This window comes from Xyrauchen texanus, chromosome 41 (assembly GCF_025860055.1).
Source record: "Xyrauchen texanus isolate HMW12.3.18 chromosome 41, RBS_HiC_50CHRs, whole genome shotgun sequence".
Classification (NCBI taxonomy): Eukaryota; Metazoa; Chordata; class Actinopteri; order Cypriniformes; family Catostomidae; genus Xyrauchen; species Xyrauchen texanus.
Genome location: NC_068316.1, coordinates 16,344,061 through 16,364,418, shown reverse-complemented (window position 1 = coordinate 16,364,418; position 20,358 = coordinate 16,344,061). Strand labels below are relative to the sequence as shown.

The window sequence follows — 20,358 nt, the reverse complement described above, 5'->3', positions numbered from 1 at the left end:
CCGGTTCTCGCCTCCTCCTTGCCCATCTTAACCTCCTTACATTGGTGCCAAAACCCGGGAAGGAGGAGGGATGCCCGTCGCAGAGTCCTTGACACTGCCGTCCACCCAGAGGAGCGCTGCTGCTGATGCAGGTGCGGGTAGGCAGTTGCGTGCCAAAGCAACAGCATATAAAATCATCATAAACCTTTTAGGTTCCCGGCATCCCGAAGGGGGAACAAAGCGACGTGCCAAGCAAGGGAAGAGGCCGCACTAGCTGCGCCTTTTCTCTCTCTATGTTTTCTCTCTCTATGTTCTCATGCCCGTAATTCTCTCTCTCTCGAACCGTCGTCACCGGCCGCCTTTATCCCTCACGCGCCCCATCAGGCTGATTGGGGACCAGCCGTTTGACATTCTAGCCCGGCCCCGCCCCCCTCCGCTCCACACTCCTCCCGGCGTTATCTCAGGCCGGGGTGCCACCGGCATGACCTACACCCCCCCCCTTTCCCTGGGGAGGGGCATGCTTTTGCCCCGTCAGGTCATCCCCGCCTTACTCGACCTGGGAGGAGACAGGAGGGGAAAACAACAACAACAAAAAATAGGCGAGGGAAAAGGCCAACATGGTGCGACAGAGAGAGAGAGAGGAGAGAGAGAAGAAGTGTCGCATGGTCCTCGAACACTATGCCACACTCTCCGGTGGACGAAAGCCGCTCCTCGCCGGGCGAACCGGAGTCAAATCTCTGACCCCCAGCGGACAGGACGCCCCTCCACTTTTCTGGCGGCACCTGGGGACATTCCTCCGCCCCTGGCAGCGGACCTAGTGCTCCAGGCGATCAGGGAGTTACTTCCCTCCTCCCCTCGCGGACGGCGGTCTAACCTTGACCCCTCCACGTTTCATGGGGACGGCAGGGCACTCCTCTGCCCCTGCCAGCGGCTCCATCGCTCCAGGAGGTCGGGGAATTTAGTCCCCACTAGCCCTGCAGACGGCGGCTGTTCCCCGCGTATGGGCGGTTGGGCTACTCCGTCACCCAGCAGATGGTAGTGGCGCTCCCCTGGGTGGACGGTAGTGTTGAGGACTCTGCAACGGGCATCCTTCCTCCTTCCCAGGTTTTCGGCACCAATGTAAGGGGGTTAAGATAGGCAAGGAGGAGGCGAGAACTGGCTTGTCAATATAAATCATAATTTTAATGAAAACTTCAACCAAAAGCATAAACAACGACACACACACGACGGACATGCCCGTAATTCTCTCTCTCTCGAACCGTCGTCACCGGCCTCCTTTATCCCTTGCGCGCCCCATCAGGCCGATTGGGGACCGGGCGTGTGACATTCTAGCCCGGCCCCGCCCCCCCTCTGCTCCACAAGCACCTATTCCAGTACAGAGTAATTTTAGTACTCGTAGTGGGTCTGGTCGGGGAATTCCTCTACTGAATTCGCGGACCAGAGGACTAGGGAGGAGGAACATCCAGGGAGCGCAAATCTGATGGACTCTACTGGGAAAATGGGAAAGGCTCTATGTGCAAGTGGAAAACTCGGAATGCGGACGTTACGCATTCCTGAGGGGGGAGGGAGGGGCTGTCGTGAGGAGGGTGAGATCCGAGAACCAAGTCCATGTGTTCCAGTACGGGGCCACCATAGTGACTTGTTCCTTGTACTCCCTGACCTTGCACTGCATCATTGCATGTAGGCTTACTGGGGGAAATGTGTACTTGTGCAGCCCCCGGGGCCAGCTGTATCGCGTCTTCGAGTAAGAGGGTCACGATCTCCGCACGTAGGGTGTTGGCGTCTTCACCGTGCTCTGATTTAAAGCGTACGCTGCAGAAAGGGGGTGGGGGCCTGGCGAACTGAATCACATAGCTGAGTCGGATGGTCCTGGCCAGCCAGCGTGATGGGTTGTAAAATGAGAGCCACGCGTCCAAGCTCCGTGCAAGGGGCACTAAGGGACGATCCTTTTTTGACATACCTGGTGAGGCTTCGCAGCGGGGCAGTGTGGTGTCGGGAGGCAAAAGCGCATCCTGAGGCTTTGGTGCTGAGAGAAGTCTCGAAGCTTTGTTCTGCACACCCGACAGGAGGTGGGTTAGTGACTGAGGAGGTCCCGTGTAGGCATCTTCTAGACTCGTCAGAACCGGCCGGCTTTATATAACTTTATATAAGGATTCTCCTCCCGGCCCTCCACCGGGGGACAGAGTGGTCTGCTTTTCAGCTCTGGAGCAAATGGGTCATCCGTCTCAGGAATGCTTGGGAGCCTTCCGGGACCTCGAGGACATTCGGGAGATGGGGGGTGTGCGCTTCCTGTGGGGCGCTCAATGCTGTGGCTGAGAGCTGGGCCCAGGTTGAGGCAGAGCTGCCTGACATTTGGAAGCCACAGGAGGACTACCTGGGCGAGCAGACGGAGCACGGCCCACGCCGGAATGGCGGGGCATGATGTGGGAAATGTTCTCCATCTGTCTCCATCTCCATCTCACCACCGAGAACTGCTGGGTGAAGTCGTCAACGGTGTCGCCGAATAGACCGAGCTGGGAGACGGGGGCATTGAGTAAGCGAACTTTGTCTACCTCCCGCATCTTGACCAGGTTCAGACATAGATGACGTTCCTGGACCACGAGGGTGGCCATCGCCTGCCCGAGTGTCCGCGCTGTGACCTTTGTGGCCTGGAGGGCGAGGCCAGTCGCAGAGTGCAGTTTCTGCAACACGTCAGGGTCAGGACTACCCAAGTACAAATCAGTGCCTTGGCCTGGTGAACTTGCAGGAGGGACAAGGCATGCAGGGTGGAGGTGGCCTGTCCAGTGGCACTGTAGGCTTTCAGTGACGATGTCATCCTACAGGCCTTGGAGGGAGCAACGGGCAATCCCGCCAGGTGGCGGCGTTCTCGGGACACAGGTGGATCGCAGCCGCTCTTTCCTCCTGGGGGACCTCCGATGCAGCGGAAAACTCATCATCCAGCTCAGGGGTCTTGAGTAAGTAAACAGACTGGCCGTGAGGTGAGCCGCTCTCACCTCGAGCTCGGACCGAAGTCAGTGAGCGTGCCGGGGGGCGGTGGTTTGTGGGGATCTACCTGGTGAAACCAAGCCCATTACCATCCCCAAATCGTCACACTAGGCAGCGTCTGTGACCGTCAGGAGCGGAGACAAATCGACCGCATCCAGGAACAACATGGAAGGGCATCTTAATAAAGACGTGTCTGAAAAGGACGTTCAACGCCAGCTGTGTATTGCTCTTTTAGAGAAAATACATTCTTTACTAAATATTCTCGTTTAGCAGCGCTGTCGAAGCACCCAGGTGCAAAGCTGCACTGCCGTACAGAGAAGGAGAAAGCCACTGATATGCGCCGTAGATCCAACAGCATATGCTCTGCAGAGGTGAGTGGAACGGTAAGTGATCTCAGCTCGCTGATCGCACAACCGCTCGGCTCCGAAGAAAACATCTGAACGAATAGAGGTATGATTCCCACCCTTTATAACCGTATGTCCATGGGAGGGACATGCAAATTCTGTCTGCCAGATTCTCATTGGCCTTTTCTCAAGTTCAGAGGTAACAAGGCCTTCAAGACACAACATTGAAGTGAGCGACAGACGGGTAACTGCATTTCATCAGGTCAATGTTTAGAACATTTTATTATTATTATTGTTTTTGTATTTGATTAAACAGCAGAGGACCCTCTTATTTATGTATTTATTTAATAGGAGTCCCTCAAATCTTTTGGTGGTTTTGGAAACCCCTCCTTAATTGTATCCCCTAAACTTTAGAGGAGTTCACAGGCTTTTCTATGTAGTCCACTGAGCTATATGGCTGATTGGTGCCACTTGTTTTCAGGTATACATTTCTTAAATGCTGCAATGCTAACATAATAAAACATATGCATTTACAAAAAGGTTCATGCGCCTGCCATTGACTGTGCTAACAGTCTCACAAAACAGTCATGTGTTTTGACAGTGCGCATGGGAATGGGCTTGTGGTCCAAAGAGTATACTTTGAAATGTTGAGCACATGACAGTGTGTGAGACAGTATGGCATGCTAAAAACTAAGAATTCCTATATAGCCTTTACAAAGACTGATACTTGTTCAAGTGAAAAAAAAACTATCTTCACCACTGTTTTTCCATGTACATGGTTGTTCAGCATGTATCATGTACAGTCATAGGTTCATGTTATAAACAAACTATACAGATTTGAACTGCTTGAATGAAGTCATTTCAACAGGTTGTGTGTGTTTGTGTAAGTTATGTGGGTTTGTGTTGTTTTCTGTGCTGTACAATCCAGGTGCAGAGAATATGTAATGTTGAAGGGCCCTTCTGCTGTGGTTTAGGGGGTTTAGAGTTTAATCAGATAATAAATTTGTTATTGTCCATTTCCCGTTTGCTTTTGGCACAGTGCCCATGAACATACATTAGTCGAGTGCGCATGCTGCCAAGTCAAGAAGATTTAATAAACCTTTTCGTTAGACTTAATTTCCGTCTGCCTTGCTCTTTATCAGAGCACCAGAGGGTAAGTGGAGAACACAGATTCATGTAGTAGTTTCCATTCAGTTGTATATGAATTAAATCTGTTGGATATGTAATTTAATTAGCTTTTGTTAATGGAAGTCTTCAGTGAAGACATAAAAATGGATGTGCACAAGTGTTTGACGACAGCATGAAAGTGTCTTCATAAAATGGTGTAACAAATGCCATTATCCACTTCACATGGCTTATAAGAGATGCAGCTCTTAAGTTTTCAATTTGTTTGTTTTTCCCCATTACCAAATGTGAAATGGCCAATTTGTCTGTCATAATAAACTAAAAGTATTGCTTCAGAATTAACTTAAGACATAGATGCTTTTCTCCAAACAAGCGATTGCATGAAGTCAAGTCAAGTCAAGTCAAGTGGTTTTTATTGTCGTTTCAACCATATACAGTTAGTACAGTACACAGCAAAACGAGACAACGTTCCTCCAGGACCATGGTGCTACATAAAAACAACAAAGGACCAACATAGGACCACATGAGACTACACAACGAAATAAAATACCTGTATAAACTACCTATATATACCTATATAAAGTGCACGTGCAAACATGTGCAAAAAGTACAGGACAGTACAACAAATTACTGACAATGAACAGGACAATAGACAGTGCAGCACTGACCAGTACTCAGTAGTGCAAAAAGATGACAGTTTCTAAAATGTAAACATAACATACTATGAGATAATGTTCTATGCACATAGCAGTTATTGAGGTAGCAGACAGTTATAAAGTGACAGTAATTAAAGTGCAACTCAGGACACGTGTGTGTCAAACCAGTCTCTGAGTATTGAGGAGTCTGATGGCTTGGGGAAGAAGTTGTTACACAGTCTGGCCGTGAGGGCCCGAATGCTTCGGTACCTCTTGCCAGACGGGAGGAGGGTAAAGAGTTTGTGTGAGGGGTGTGTGGGGTCGACCACAATGCTGGTTGCTTTATGGATACAGTGTTTTTTGTAAATGTCTTTGATGGAGGGAAGAGAGACCCCAGTGATCTTCTCAGCTGTCCTCACTATCCTCTGCAGGGCTTTGTGGTCCTAAACGGTGCAAGTCCCAAACCAGGCAGTGATGCAGCTGCTCAGGATGCTCTCAATAGTCCCTCTATAGAATGTAGTGAGGATGGGGGTTGGGAGATGTGCTTTCCTCAGCCTTCGAAGAAAGTAGAGATGCTGCTGGGCTTTCTTGGTGATAGAGCTGGTGTTGAGGGACCAGGTGAGGTTCTCCGCCAAGTGAACACCAAGGAATTTGGTGCTTTTGACGATCTCCACAGAGGAGCCGTCGATGTTCAGCGGAGTGTGTTCACCTTGTGCTCTCCTAAAGTCAACAACCATCTCTTTTGTTTTGTCGACATTCAGGGACAGGTTGTTGGCTCTACACCAGTTCGTCAGCCGCTGCACCTCCTCTCTGTATGCTGACTCGTTGTTCTTGCTGATGAGACCCACTCAGCGAATTTGATGATTTGATTCGAGCTGTGCATTGCTGCACATTCGTGAGTCAGCAGAGTGAACAGCAGTGGACTGAGCACACAGTGGACTGAGACTGGGCCCCAGTGCTCAGTGTGGTGGTGGTGGAGATGCTGTTCCCGATCTGGACTGACTGAGGTCTCCCAGTCAGGAAGTCCAGGATCCAGTTGCAGAGGGAGGTGTCCAGGCCCAGCAGGTTCAGCTTTCCAATCAGGTGCTGGGGAATGATTGTGTTGAATGCTGAGCTGAAATCTATGAACAGCATTCGAACGTATGAGTCCTTATTGTCTAGGTGGGTGAGGGCCAGATGGAGGGTTGTGGTGATGGCATCGTCCGCTGAACGGTTTGAACGATACGCAAACTGCAGTGGGTCTAGTGAGGGGGCAGCTGGGTCTTAATCTGCCTCATGACGAGCCTCTCGAAGCACTTCATGATGATGGGTGTAAGTGCGACGGGACGGTAGTCGCTGAGGCAGGACACTGAAGACTTCTTTGGCATGGGGATGATGGTGGTGGCCTTGAAGCACGTTGGAACAACGGCGCTGCTCAGAGAGATGTTGAAGATGTCGGTAAGAACATCTGCTAGCTGGTCTGCACATCCTCTGAGCACTCTGCCAGGAATGTTGTCTGGTCCAGCAGCCTTCCGTGGGTTGACTCTACGTAGAGTTTTCCTCACATCTGCCGTGGTAAGACAGAGCACCTGGTCGCTGGGAGGAGGGGTGGACTTCCTCGCCATCACGCCGTTCTGCACTTCAAACCGAGCGTAGAAGTCGCTCAGCGCATCTGGAAGGGAGGCATCTTTGTCACAGGCAACTGATGTTGTCCTGTAGTTGGTGATGGCCTGGATGCCCTGCCACATGCGCCGCGTGTCACCGCTGTCCTGGAAGTGACTGTGGATTCTCTGGGCGTGCGGCGCTTTGCCTCTCTGATTGCCCGTGACAGTTTGGCCCTAGCTGTTCTTAGGGCTGCCTTATCGCCTGCTCTGAAGGCGGAGTCTCGGACCTCAGCAGCGTGCGCACCTCCGCAGTCATCCACGGCTTCTGGTTGAGCGTGTGGTGATGGTCTTGAGAAAGTGACATCATCAATGCACTTGCTGATGTAGCTGGTCACTGATGCTGTGTATTCCTCCACGTTGGTAGAATCGCCATATGTTGCAGCCTCCCTGAACATGTGCCAGTCAGTACACTCAAAACAGTCCTGAAGAGCAGAGATGGCTCCTGCTGGCCAGGTTTTCACCTGCTTCTGAAGCGGTTTTGTGCGTCTGACTAGCGGTCTGTATGCTGGAATTAACATAACAGAGATGTGGTCTGAGTAGTCGAGGTGGGGGCGGGGCTCCGCCCGCACGCTTCTGGGATGTTTGTGTAAACAAGATCAAGCCGTTCAGCCTCTCGTTGCAAAGTGCACATACTGATGGAATTTAGGGAGCACTGTCTTGAGATTTGCATGGTTGAAATCTCCAGCGACAATAAACAGTCCGTCGGGGTGAGCGTTCTGCAGTTCAGCTCATAGCCCCATACAGTTCACAGAGCGCTTCCTTAGCATTAGCGCTGGGGAATGTAAACTCGGTTATGCAAACAGTGGTGAATTCCAGTGGTAGATAAAAAGGTCTGCATCTAACAGTCACAAGCTCCAACAGCGATGAACAGTAACTAGAGACTAGCATAGAGTTCTTGCACCATTCGTGTTGATGTAAACACACAAGCCACCACCGCGAGTCTTACCGCAGAGAACTGTATTTCTGTCGGCACGAAACGAGGCGAGCCCGTCTAGCTGAATGGCGGCATCCGAACTCTGTCGCTGAGCCACGTCTCCGTGAAAACAAAGACGCAGCAGTCTCTAAACTCACGCTGCGTAGCCTGCTGGAGTCGGATATAGTCCAGTTTATTGTTCAGGAGCAAACATTTGAGAGCAGGATAGACGGGAGAGCCGGCCGGCTAGGGTTTGTTTTTAGCCTAGCATGGACCCCGCCCTCTTTCCGCTTCCGCTTCTCGCACACCGCTACGACGTCCTCTCCCCGGTCACCGGCCTCAGGCGACGCCGAGGGCTGGAGGCCTGGTCTTCGCAGCAAGCCGAGTACGCGTAGCGCCTCCTGCAGGTCATCATGCAGCTTGGTTTTTGCATGAGTCTTATATTTCAGTAGTGTCTGGCGATGGTAGACACGAACACCGGTTGCTCCGATGTCCATGTGTTGCAAAAGTCGGGCTTTTTTAACAAAAATAGCACCATTGTGGATCCGGAGTGGCCGCTGCGTGCTACCGCGCCGCCATCTTGGATCAATCTAAGTATTGATTGGAAATATGGGTTGCCACTTGAAAGAAAAAATAAGGATTAAATCAGTTACCTCTTTTGAGCTCAATGAAAGGCCTCAATGAAAAAAGAAAGAATGAAAGAACAACATAAATATTATATTGGACTAGTGTTGTCGTGATACCAAAATTTCAGTAGTCGGTACCGATACAAGTGAAATTTCATGGTTCTCTATACCAGTTTCGGTACCACAGCATAAAAATGCTAATATGAAAATGTGCTATTAAACACACCCATTTAGCCTATTTAAAAAGTTACATTTCACTGTAAATAATACATAAAAATAGGTGCATGATTCTTTCAAGTGTTTCTCAATCAACGATGCATTGCTTAATTGTTGTTAAGTAGCACCCATCAAATCATGTTAACCTTTTTGTTATTTTTATTATAATTATTTTATAATAATACAAATGTTTTAGAGTTTAATTTAATTTCATCATCATGGTGTCTAATCAATTCATTCTTAAAACTACGTGTTTTTTTTTTTTGCCTAAAGCTTCATTTTCCGGATAAACAGTTTGTAGTGTTTGTATTTTATGTTAAGATTATTGGTGTTTGTTTATGTGGTAATTTTTAAAAGTTATGTTTTAAATTGTATTACTCTGAAGCACCTTGGTCAACTCATTGTTTTAATCATTGTTTTAAATGCTATATAAATAAAGTTGAGTTGAGAATCACAAACTCTGTGATTTAATTATATAAATATATAGTTTACATGTGCTATGTCATCTGATACATGTCGTGAATGATTCTCAATATGTATGAGCGGTCAGATTTATACATTCAATCAACGTACTCATCTCTTCCTGTTAGGCATACCTCGTCTTGTTTCAACGTTGCCCCTTTGTTTACCATTTTTGTCACTTTTGTAATTCCTTAGTTTTCTTTTGTCCCTTTTGTAGCTCCACAGACTTCTTGTTAGCCCTCATGTTCACTGTTCATTGTTTTCACCTGCCCTCGTTTAGTTTCCCTTTGGTTTCTGTTTACCCCCTTGTTATCTTGTTTGAGTTCTGTTTGTTCATTGGCCCCTTTGTCCTTTGTCCATGTATTTAAACCCTGTCTGTTTGTTCAGTCGCTGTCTATCGTTGAATGTTGTTAGCCCGGTATGTGTTCCCTGCCAGAATTCTCAGTTTTGTGTTTATTTCCCCATTGAGGGTTTTTTCCTTTGTGTTTATTCATTTGTCTGTTCCAATAAAGTAAGTTTGCATTTAGTTCCGCTCTCCTTGTCTGCCTTCGCTGATCCTGTTCGTAACACTTCCACACTAAGATTGCAGCCTTTAGTGGTTTAATAAATCACACTAGGACATATTACAATTTTAATTTGATTAATTGTCCATTTCAGTGTAAGGAGTATCAGCGCACACATTCAAAATGAGCATTTTAAAGCAGTCATGTGTCAGTCATACTGCGCACTGGTACTGGATAGAGTCGGTGCTCGGTACTGCAGAAACACTGGTAGCGTAACATCTTTTTTATTTTAGTATCGACTTGGTACCGAAGTACCAGTAATTTTGACAACACTATATAAGACTGTTGTTGTAGCCATTTCCTTCATTTTTCATTTCTCCATCCCATATTCAGCAAACAAACAGGCTTTCAACTTGTTTTAACAACTCAGTCCAGAGGGACTGACGCAATGTGGTTGATGGTGCTGGTTTCCTTTTGTCAGGGTGGGCCACAATTCTTTATCGCTACTCCCTCTTCTTGTGGCAGGTTGGTGTGGGAAGAACACAAGCCTCAGCACTCTGTGTACTTGCTTAACATCACTGTGGCTTTAGCCTGCGGCCTCCAACATGGCCATAAAGAGGCAGCACACGCAGATGTGACAGCAGGCAAAGAGTCAAGGAAGAGAGGCTAGCGGCATACACTCATGAAAGCAACATTTTAATGGCAAATGTAAATCCTTGACTTTCCCTTGTGGTTTTTGAACCTGCTTCCAATGAGCTGGACTTTGTTTGAATAATTTCAGTTGCTCTTTTGTGGTGTTTGATGTGCATAAGAGAATTTTCACATCTTTAAAAGCCTGTTTAACGGCTTATGAGAGTGAAGTGTCCTACAACTTCAGAGACAATTGAGGTGAATGGTGGATTGGTTGCCAGTGGTTTGGCAGCCACCAATTGTAAACACAGGCACACAGTGTAACTAGTCCACACGCCCACTCTAGTATACTTCAGATGTGGACAGTTGTCTAGTGGTCTTATATTTATCCTCAACATGGATTTTATTTCTGGAGCAATTGGATCCATGTTTGTGAGTGGACAGAAGCCCCAAAAGTGGATGCAATCTCCAGCTTTGGTGGACCAGTCGGTAAGCACATATTGCCTGATTACTCATCCAAATGTAAAACAGCTTTTTTGTTTGGCTGGTAAACAGCTTGTCCCTGATCAATTCACATGAGGTTCACATAAGAAAAGGAAGGAAACAGATTTGAACGTTCCCTTGTGAAATTCAAATTAGTTTGACTCACTTGGTTTGGAGTTGCACGCACACATCATGATCAATAAAGACAACCATCATTGTAAACCGCAGTCTGCTGAGGGGAACAGTTTTGCACTCTCTGAGTGGTTCCAAGGATTGCTTCAGTTAACAAGTATCTGAGAAAAATCTACATAGGGTTTCAACGGTTGATGATGATGCTCCACTAAGTCAACCAATAAACCAAACACAAAAAAGAAAAAAAGAAAACTTATTTGACTTATGATGTGGAATCCAAACTGAATCATTCTGGAATATTAATGCTGACATACTCTTAACACATCTCTTAACAGCAGTTCACAGTTTACAAAAGTGTTTCTGTAAACTGTAATTCATATTTATTTAGTTACTTCCCGACATGCTTGAATAAACGTAGTTTTGAAGGGGTGTGCGTTGCCAAGTGTGTTTTGTCGGGCTTGGTGATCCTCTCCACTGAATCTTGTCCTCTCTATCTGTTTGTAGGACATTAACTGTAGTGAGCTGTATTTGATGAGAATTTAAATTTTTGTGTGAAATATTTCTTTAAGTAACACATTTGGGGCCACATTGTCCTCCTTTTGTGATACAATATTCCACATTTATTTAGTTTTTGTATCTTTTAAGCCCAGAAATTGTTGTGTTCTCATTCTAATGCATGATGCACAATTTTCTGAAGTTTATGACTGATGGAATGTCAAAAGAAGCCAAAAGTAATGAGTGGTTTTCTCGTTTCCTTGTTAATGTTGTTTGATTAACAGCTTTTATATGACATAGCCTGCTAGACAGTGCTCTATTCGGTTACATGAACACCTCAACTCCGGCATTTTGATGCAAATATGCTTTTTGTCCCATTGTTTTGAATTCACGTGTTTACATTAAATCCTCATGAAGATGGGAATTGGTGGAAATATAAAGCGTATTTGACCATTTAGGTGTGTAACCGCATTAGTGCTCAAACATTAGCCACCTGTCAATCAAACAACACGCAGCTGCAGACGTCAGGAAATAAAAAGTCAATATTTTATATTTCATCTAGATTAACCAACCAGTGGTGCTCTTGCTATCACGACTGATGTAATGAACACCCCTGTTCAAGATGTAGATCATAGGCTAAATATAGAAAACTACTCAAAAGTTTGATCGAGGACATCTCTCTTTTTTCCAATAAACATTTAGTTCATTTTATTGCCCAGCCCGATTGATAACATTGCATTAATCTCTCACAGCAGCCCAATAATCTCAGTGACAGATTATAAATTACAGGCTACATTATAGACACACAGAATCTTGTAAGCAGAAATATGAAATTGACCTCGATATGTGCTTCAAATTAGAGGCAGGATTAATGCTGATATCTGGCTTGAGCAAGTTAAACTCACATGACACAATCATGCAATTGGCCTTTTTCACTGTGAAAATTCCTTCCAGGTGCGGCCGAGATGTTCCGGGGTAAACTATGCTTGAGGCATTCTCCACATCCATAACAGTTGGCACCAGATCTGCAGTTGCCGTTCAAGTTTTTTACGTGTGATTTGATTTGATGGGAGTCACGAGACTCTCCCTAGCTAATCATGTTGATAGATAAAAATAAAACCAAAACAGGGAAGTAGTGAACTCAGATGGTGGGAAAATAGCACATTAAAAGTACAGCAAAATGTTACAGCGCTTAATATATACTCAAGTAAAAGTATAACATTTTTAAACTACTTAAAAGTATTTAATTACAGTAACGTGATTATTTGTAATTCATTACTTTACACCCCGTGTGCACAACATGTTGAACCTTGAGGCGGATGGGCTTCAACAGTAGAAGAGCATGTCTCAGGCACTTTATTAGGACCATAGTGTTCCCAATAAAGTGCTAACTGAGTGTAAATTAATAATAAATGTAATGAATACATAATAAATATAGCTTTGACTTTTGCAATGATATTGGTCAGCTGGTTTGTCTTGTTATGATCAAATGATTCAGTAATATGTATTCGTAAAACTTGTTTCCATCGTAGTTTATGCATATCTTCATACAGAATAAAAGATGTATCTACCTCAAGGGAGCATATGGAAATTTTGTTTGCATCTTAGTGTTTCCATCCAGAATTTTGTATGTGATATCCCAAAATTTGCATTAAAAAATATGTGGAAACCCAGCTATACATATGCTTTTGTTTGTATGTATATATCTTGGGAATCTTGTGTGTGTGTGTGTGTGTGTGTGTGTGTGTGTGTGTGTGTGTGTGTGTGTGTGTGTGTGTGTGTGTATGTATGTGTTAAAGTGCTACAGATGGCCGAAACTTTATTGAAACAAAAAACGACACAACATGTTGGATTCCTACCCACCCTATCTTGTAATTGCACTGACTTCTCAAGTCCATCTGTTCTCCTTGGGGCATTACGAATCTGTATGAATAACATCTACTGCAGAGCTCTCTATGTTCGGTGAGCTGCTGCAACCAAAGCCAAACCAAGTGATATGTATCTTTGGTCAATGCCAGCTGTTCCATCCAGAAGCAGGACTTGAATAATGACATTCCTGTTCCTTATGGTTCAAACGGCTACAGTTTTTCAGATATATACAGCATCATGAAGGAGGTGACCAGGCCAGAATCTTGACTTGTCCTCAACATTTTGAATGCTTTTCATGTCAGTGTTTAGCATTTTATGTGTATCTTACAAACCAGTCTTAATCTAAGAACAAGTCATACTAAGAATAAAAGCGGTGCTCTTCGTGTTGCCAGAAAAACATGCATGCTAGCAGTAACATATATCAATACAAACCAATCTGATTTTCATTTTTGATTCATCTATTTTTTGTATATTATTTAAGTTTGTTCTAATAGTTTTGAATCAAAGGGCTGTATACCTAATCCCCTAAAACTGCTAGATTTATTATTGCAGTAATATATGAAATGTAGTAATAGTAGGATGGCTAAGTCGCCCGCTGCCATGCGTCCTTGGAACCTCAAAATGTATTAATTGTTACTTCAAACGTATAAACGACTACTGAAAATCTAGTGCAGTGTTTGCAAATAAAATTTCAGTCCTCGCCGCCATCCAGACTTTTATCCCATAGAACTGTGATTTTCAGTGTTTTTCTAATTTCTCTTAAAAAAAATAATTGGCCATTATTTTAACAGATAAGTTACAGTGTCGTAACCATAAGTAGTATGTAAAAGAAGTGTAAGTGCAAAGCTCCCAATTCATCTAATGTGACTCTATGTTCTGTTTGGTGTGTGTGCCACAGCGTCACCCTGTCTGGGCATCGGATGTGAAGCCGATCAGAGGCATGAGCCCCCAGACGACCAGACGTGCTCTGCAGCTCCAGGACTCCCTGTTTTCTAAGGAACTGGAGAACATGGGCAAACATCTCGCCGGTAGGCTTTTTACACGCAACCACCCACACACATATAAAACAGGCCACCTTTCCATTATGACTGACACTGTCAAAGGCCACACATCTGAAAGTCTCCACCACCCTTCTGTCTGCCTGTAAACACTGTATGATTGGCTAATTAAAAGCTGATCCACCTATTAAAGTATGTTGTGAAAAAAATGGTGACCATCTTTGAATAATTTAATAATGCCACCACCGCAGACACAAGCTTGTTAGCAACGCTGTGATGTGACAAATCTATGTCTGCAGATGATCAAATTCAGCTGGTGGCTTTTATCAAGTTTGTTCTGACAGATCTCTGCCAAAAGTGGTGGTGTGTGTGTGTGTGTGTGTGTGTGTGTGTGTGCAAAACCCATTAGTTTTGTAACTTCTTAAAAGCATGTGGCAAAACCAAAGTCTGCACTAACACCAGAACTCTGATGTGTCACACAGATGTTTGTTTGTGTATGTCCTTCTCTTTTATTTTTGTTTGCTGTTACACACCACATACATTTGAAACATATTAAGTATTTTAGAAGGGCACTCTCACAGGCAACAGCTGTGTGTGTGTGTGTGTGTACAGGTTTAACCTCCATTGTAGGGACCAAATGTCCTCACAAGGATAGTAAAACCTGAGATCACCTGCATTGTTGGGACCAGCCAGCGGTCCCCATGAGGGAAATGGCTTAGTAAACATATGTTTTTTTGAAAATGTGAAAAGGTTTCAGTGAGGGTTAGGTTAAGGGTTAGGGGATAGAAATTATTGTTAGATCCGTATAAAATCCAGAGAAGTCTATGGAAAGTCCCAACAATGATATAGAACAAAATGTCTGTGTGTGTGTGTGTGTGTGTGAATGTGGGAGGTTGACATTTCAGCACAATTTAACAAACTTTATCTTAGCAAACTAAACTAGGGTGACCATTTGTCCTCTTTTTCTCAGACATGTCCTCTTCTTTGGACCTGAGAAAAAGTGTCTGGCCGGGATTTTAAAATTGGCTATAAATGTGCGGGATTTGTTTTTCTTCATATTGATCTGCAGTTAGGACTCTCGTACATTCTGTGTATTTGATACTCTGCACCAGTTTTCATGTTCACGTTCTTAGTGATTATTCTAACAGAGGGCGGCAGACTAAAGGTGCTTGGCTGCAGCCTTCCATTTGAAAAACACCCTAAGTGTGCAGTCTTCTTAAAAAAAAAATCTCTCTCTCTTTCTGTCTCTCTTGCCCGCCTGATTGCTTTCTGCACGTGCTGCCGCGCACTATATGTGTGCAGGCAAAATGTTACCTTACGTGCTCTGCGCTCTCAACCAGAATCAAAATAACATAAGTTGCAAAAATAAATGTTGACATTGAAATATGCTAATTTTCAGGGAAATGTAAACTTATAGGATGGATAAAATAGAACATGATTAAAATTGTACAACCCCTTCCTCTAATATTTGTAGTGCAACCTCTGTACTTCACCTGTAAAGCTGGTACTTCAATGCAAATAAATTCTGAAAATAAAAAAATAAAAAAAACACAGATCAGGCCATGTGAAACAAGTGTCTAAAATTATTTTTTTTAAGATTTACATATTTTAAATGTATACAAATATTACACATTTTTAAATATATACATGCTACAATAAATGTAATTTGTTAAATTTATTAAATACAATGTATTAAAACCCCACTCCTCTTTTTGGACAACCACAATATGGTCATCCTAGCTAAACAAGGAAATAATATATTGGACATACTGTTAGCTACTCAGAAAAAACAAATGAACAGAAAAACCTTTAACCCTTTCATACATACAATCACTCTAATGAATGTCCCCTGCAGAGTAGCATCCCAAATATGTGTTTTTGCTATAGCCAGTTGTTTAAAAACTGCCAGATTCAAATCAGCTTTCGCGCCGACACTGCTGGGCTGAACAGGCACCTGTCATTCATATTCGCACAAATATTGAATCATACAGTATTTTCAAGCACATGAAAAGTTTATTTTATACTCATACATCCAAATGGTCACCAAAGTTCAGCACATCAAATGCGATTAACCGATTTGTGCGGCCATGTTTGTTTACATTAGGGGTTGTGCGTTTGTCATTCGTCACAAACAGCTACTCAAACAGTCTTTTCAAGCATATGCTATGACTATACAATATCAGTTTAATCCCAGTCAACACAGCGCGTTTATCCCGTGCATGCAGCTGTGTCCTTATTAGATGGACATGCGGATGTAATTCACACAAACAGCAACTCAAACAGTGTTTTCAAGTATATGATCCATTTGTTTTCTTAAACAGGCATCCAAACTATCACAGAAGCAACACGATAGTGTGACGAGGCAGGCGAGGAATGAGGATCTACACACAAATTTATTAAAATAAACACGAAAGCTCAGAATAAAGCAAAACACAGGGAACCTAGCACAGAGCATAACAAAACATGCAAGAACTGAAAAATGAAATGGGGGAAACAAGGGCTTAAATACACAAGGGAAAACAAGGAACACCTGGGGAAACAATCAAGGAATGAGACACAATCAGGTGAAAACCAATCATAAAATGAAACTACAAAGGACTACAAAAACCTAACAGGAAACAGGAACTAAACAAGAACTTCAACATAAAAGCACAAAAACAAAAGACAACAGGTAATATGTGACAGATGTTACTCACAGTCAACCTATAATCATGATCATCCTGTGCACGCAGCCATCTGTTTACATTAGGTCACGATGCATTTGACACACACACACACACACACACTATTTTAGTTCAAGATGGCACAGAGTATGGCTGCTGTGTTGCGAGCTCCGACCCAATATTGCAGTTTTTTGTTTGTTTTGTCTACAATTTTTATGTTTTTTGTCTTGGATGTTGTCTGGCTTATTGTCTACAATAGTCAAACACTTTTGGACATTGTTTCTGCAATAGCACACCAAAACCGGACTTTACCTCAATGCTGACACACTGTTTTCAAACACGCCAGCGGAGCCCTTTGTCTGGGCAGCCCAGCCGCGGAAATGCAGCCGTAAAAGAGGAAGGAGAGACGGCGTTCTAAGACATTGTGCAAATTGACCCCCGCTATCCAGCATTCTACTGGCAAATGTTCAGTCTCTTTCCAACGAGAGACGAGGGACTGCTGCATTATCTGCCTTACAGAAACTTAGATGTCTGTGGAGATTCCAGACTCAGCCATCGAACCCGTGGGGTTCTCTGTGTACTGAGCGGACAGAGTGAAAGACCTCTCAGGTAAAAGCAGAGGTGGTGGTGTATGTTTTATGATCAACAAATCCTGGTGCATTTAGAGGAATGTACACTCTATCAATTCTTTCTGCTCTCCTGATCTGGACTTTCTCATGCTTCTGTTTCGGCTATTTTGGCTAACGAGCGAATTCACAGTGGCCATTTTCACAGTGGTGTACATCCCCCCCCCCACAAGCCGACAAAGACTGGGCTTGTTTTGATCATGTGGACTGGGAAATGTTCCGGTCCGCCTCTGAAGACGACATTGAGGTCTACGCTGATACAGTAACATGTTTCATCAGGAAGTGCATAGATGATGTAGTACCGATGAAAACTATACAGATCTACCCTAACCAAAAACCATGGATTAAAAGTGATGTTCGTGCAGCACTTAATGCGAGGACCTCCGGTCTCTTTAATTCCAGGGATGCGGAGGAGCATAAACAAGCCAGTTATCAGATTAGCCGAACACCAGTACAGGGACAAGATTGAAGGAAAGTTCAACACCACAGACTCTAGAAGCATGTGGCCGGGAATTAATATCATCACAGACTTCAAAGGGAATAAAAACTGAAAAACCGTATCCAGTTATTTATGTTTACAGTGGTGTATACAGTATTTTTTTTTTTAATTACAAGAAATCAAGAATTCTATTTTGCGGTGGCCTGGGTAGCTCAGCGAGTATTGATGCTGACTACCACCCCTGGAGTCGCGAGTTCGGAGTGACTCCAGCCAGGTCTCCTTAGCAACAAAATTGGCCCGATTGCTAGGGAGGGTAGAGTCACATGGGGTGACCTCCTTGTGGTCGTGATTAGTGGTTCTCGCTTTCAATGGGGCATGTGGTAAATTGTGCATGGATCACGGAGAATAGCATGAGCCTCCACATGCTGTGAGTCTTTCGATGTCACGCACAGCGAGCCACGTGATAAGATGTGCGGATTGACAGTCTCAGAAGCGGAGGCAACTGAGACTTGTCATCCGCCACCCGGATTGAGGTGAGTAACCGTGTCACCATGAGGACCTAGTAAGTAGTGGGAAGTGGGCATGCCAAATTCTGGAGAAAAGGGTATAAAAAAAAGAATACTATGTTGCAAGCAATGACCGTTTGATGATTTTTGTTTGAGTGATTTTAACATTTGAAGATCTACTGTATATATTATGTTATTTAAGCTCATAGCTCACTGTTTAATTTATTCCTTGCTATTTTTATTAGTGTTTGACACATACAGTGGCAAGAAAAATTATGTGAACCTTTTGAAATGAGCTGGTTTTCTGCATCAAGTGGTCATAAAATGTGATCTCATCTTTATCAAAGTCACAAGTATAGACAAACACAATGTGTTAAAGCTAACAACCTAAAAACAATTATAATATTTTATGTCTTTATTAAACACATCCCATTAAACATTCACAGTGCTGTGGAATTAGTAAGCGAACCCTTGGATTTAATAACTGGTTGATCCTCCTATGGTAGCAATAACCTCAACCAAGCATTTCCGGTAGCTGTGGATTAGACCTTCACAATGTTCAGAAGGAATTTTGGACCATTCTTCCTTACAGAACTGCTTCAGCTTAGCCATATTCTTAGGATGTCTGGTGTAAACGAATCTCTTGAGGTCATTCCACAGTATCTCTATTGGGTTACGTCTGGGCTCTGACTGGGCCATCCCAAAAGGTGTATTTTATTTTTTTGAAGCCATTCTGTAGTGTATTTACTTCGACTTTAGGTTCATTGTCTTGCTGCATCACCCAACTTCTAGTGAGCTTCAGCTGGTGCACAGCCACCCTGCCATAATCCTGATAAACTTGAGAATAAATTTTTTCCTTGATGATGGCAAGCGGTCCAGGCCCCGAAGCAGCAAAGCAGCCCCGAATCATGATACTCCTTCCACCGTACTTCACCATTGTAATGATGTTTTCATGTTGGTATGCGGTGCCCTTTTAACGCCATACGTAGTGTTGCGTGTTCTTCTAGAACAATTCAATCTTACTTTCATCAGTCCACAAAACATTTTCCCAGTATCATTGTGGAGTGTCAAGGTTTAAGGTTGTTTAAGGTTTTCAATATAGTAGACTCAGAGATAAACAGAGATGTTAACAGGTTCCAATGAGTTCTTCAAGTCTTTAGCTCTCACTTTTTTTTCCACAGTTATTTTTTTACCTCATTGAGCATTCTGCAGTGTGTCCTTCATCAATCATCATCCGTCATCATTCAATCATCTTGGATGGATGGCCATGTCTAGGGAGAGTAGCCACAGTACTAAATCGTCTTCATTTATAGACAATTTGTTTAACTGTGGACAGATGAATATCTAAGCTCCTCGATAACTTTGTAACCCATTCCAGCTTTATGCAAAGCAACAATTCTTGATCATAGGTCTTCTGAGATATCTTTTTCATGAGGCATGGTCCACATAAGCGGATGCTTCAATAGCTCAAACCACACTTACTGTACAATCATTAATTGGATGCCAGGTTTGCCAACACTCGGTTTGCCGAGATATATTGTAAGCAAAATTTCTTTGGATTACAATGACATCAACTTATCCCATGAAGACTTTATTGTTTCCCTGTCAAAAACAGTTTTGGGTAAGCGTCTACAATTCAAATGTCTCAAACAGAGTAAAGATAAATTAGGAAGAGTCATTATTGTTTTAGCAGAAATTCAGGGGCAAAGGTTGATTTTAGATAATATTTACGGACCTAACACTGATGATCAGGGCTTTTTTATAGATCTTGAAGGGATGTTGCAACCCCTATATAGATACCCAATATAATATTGGGAGGAGACTTAAATCCATTAATGGAATCAATCATTGATCATAGTGAAGCAAAAGTGTGCATACCACCTAGAGCAACATTGATGCTTCACAGGATCTGTAAAAATCTTGATTTTATAGATATTTGGAGACTTTTGAATCCATCTGGTATAGACTATACATTATTTTCATCAGTCCATAAGATGTATTCTAAAATAGATTTTTTAAAATATCTTAAGTCCCTCATTTCATCTGTTGTCGATTGCTCAATTGGAAAGATCTTAGTTTCAGATCA

The 20,358-nt window shown here is 43.7% G+C and overlaps 1 protein-coding gene across 1 annotated transcript in view; it reads left to right on the top strand.

Annotated features, from left to right (window-relative positions):
- The window catches only part of LOC127634064 (uncharacterized protein C8orf34 homolog), a 129,229-nt gene that overhangs the window by 96,234 nt on the left and 12,637 nt on the right, over positions 1 to 20,358 (top strand). The window contains exon 11 of the mRNA XM_052113474.1: positions 13,939 to 14,068. Coding sequence (XP_051969434.1) covers positions 13,939 to 14,068 — 130 coding nt within the window. The remainder of the gene's footprint in view (positions 1 to 13,938; positions 14,069 to 20,358) is intronic.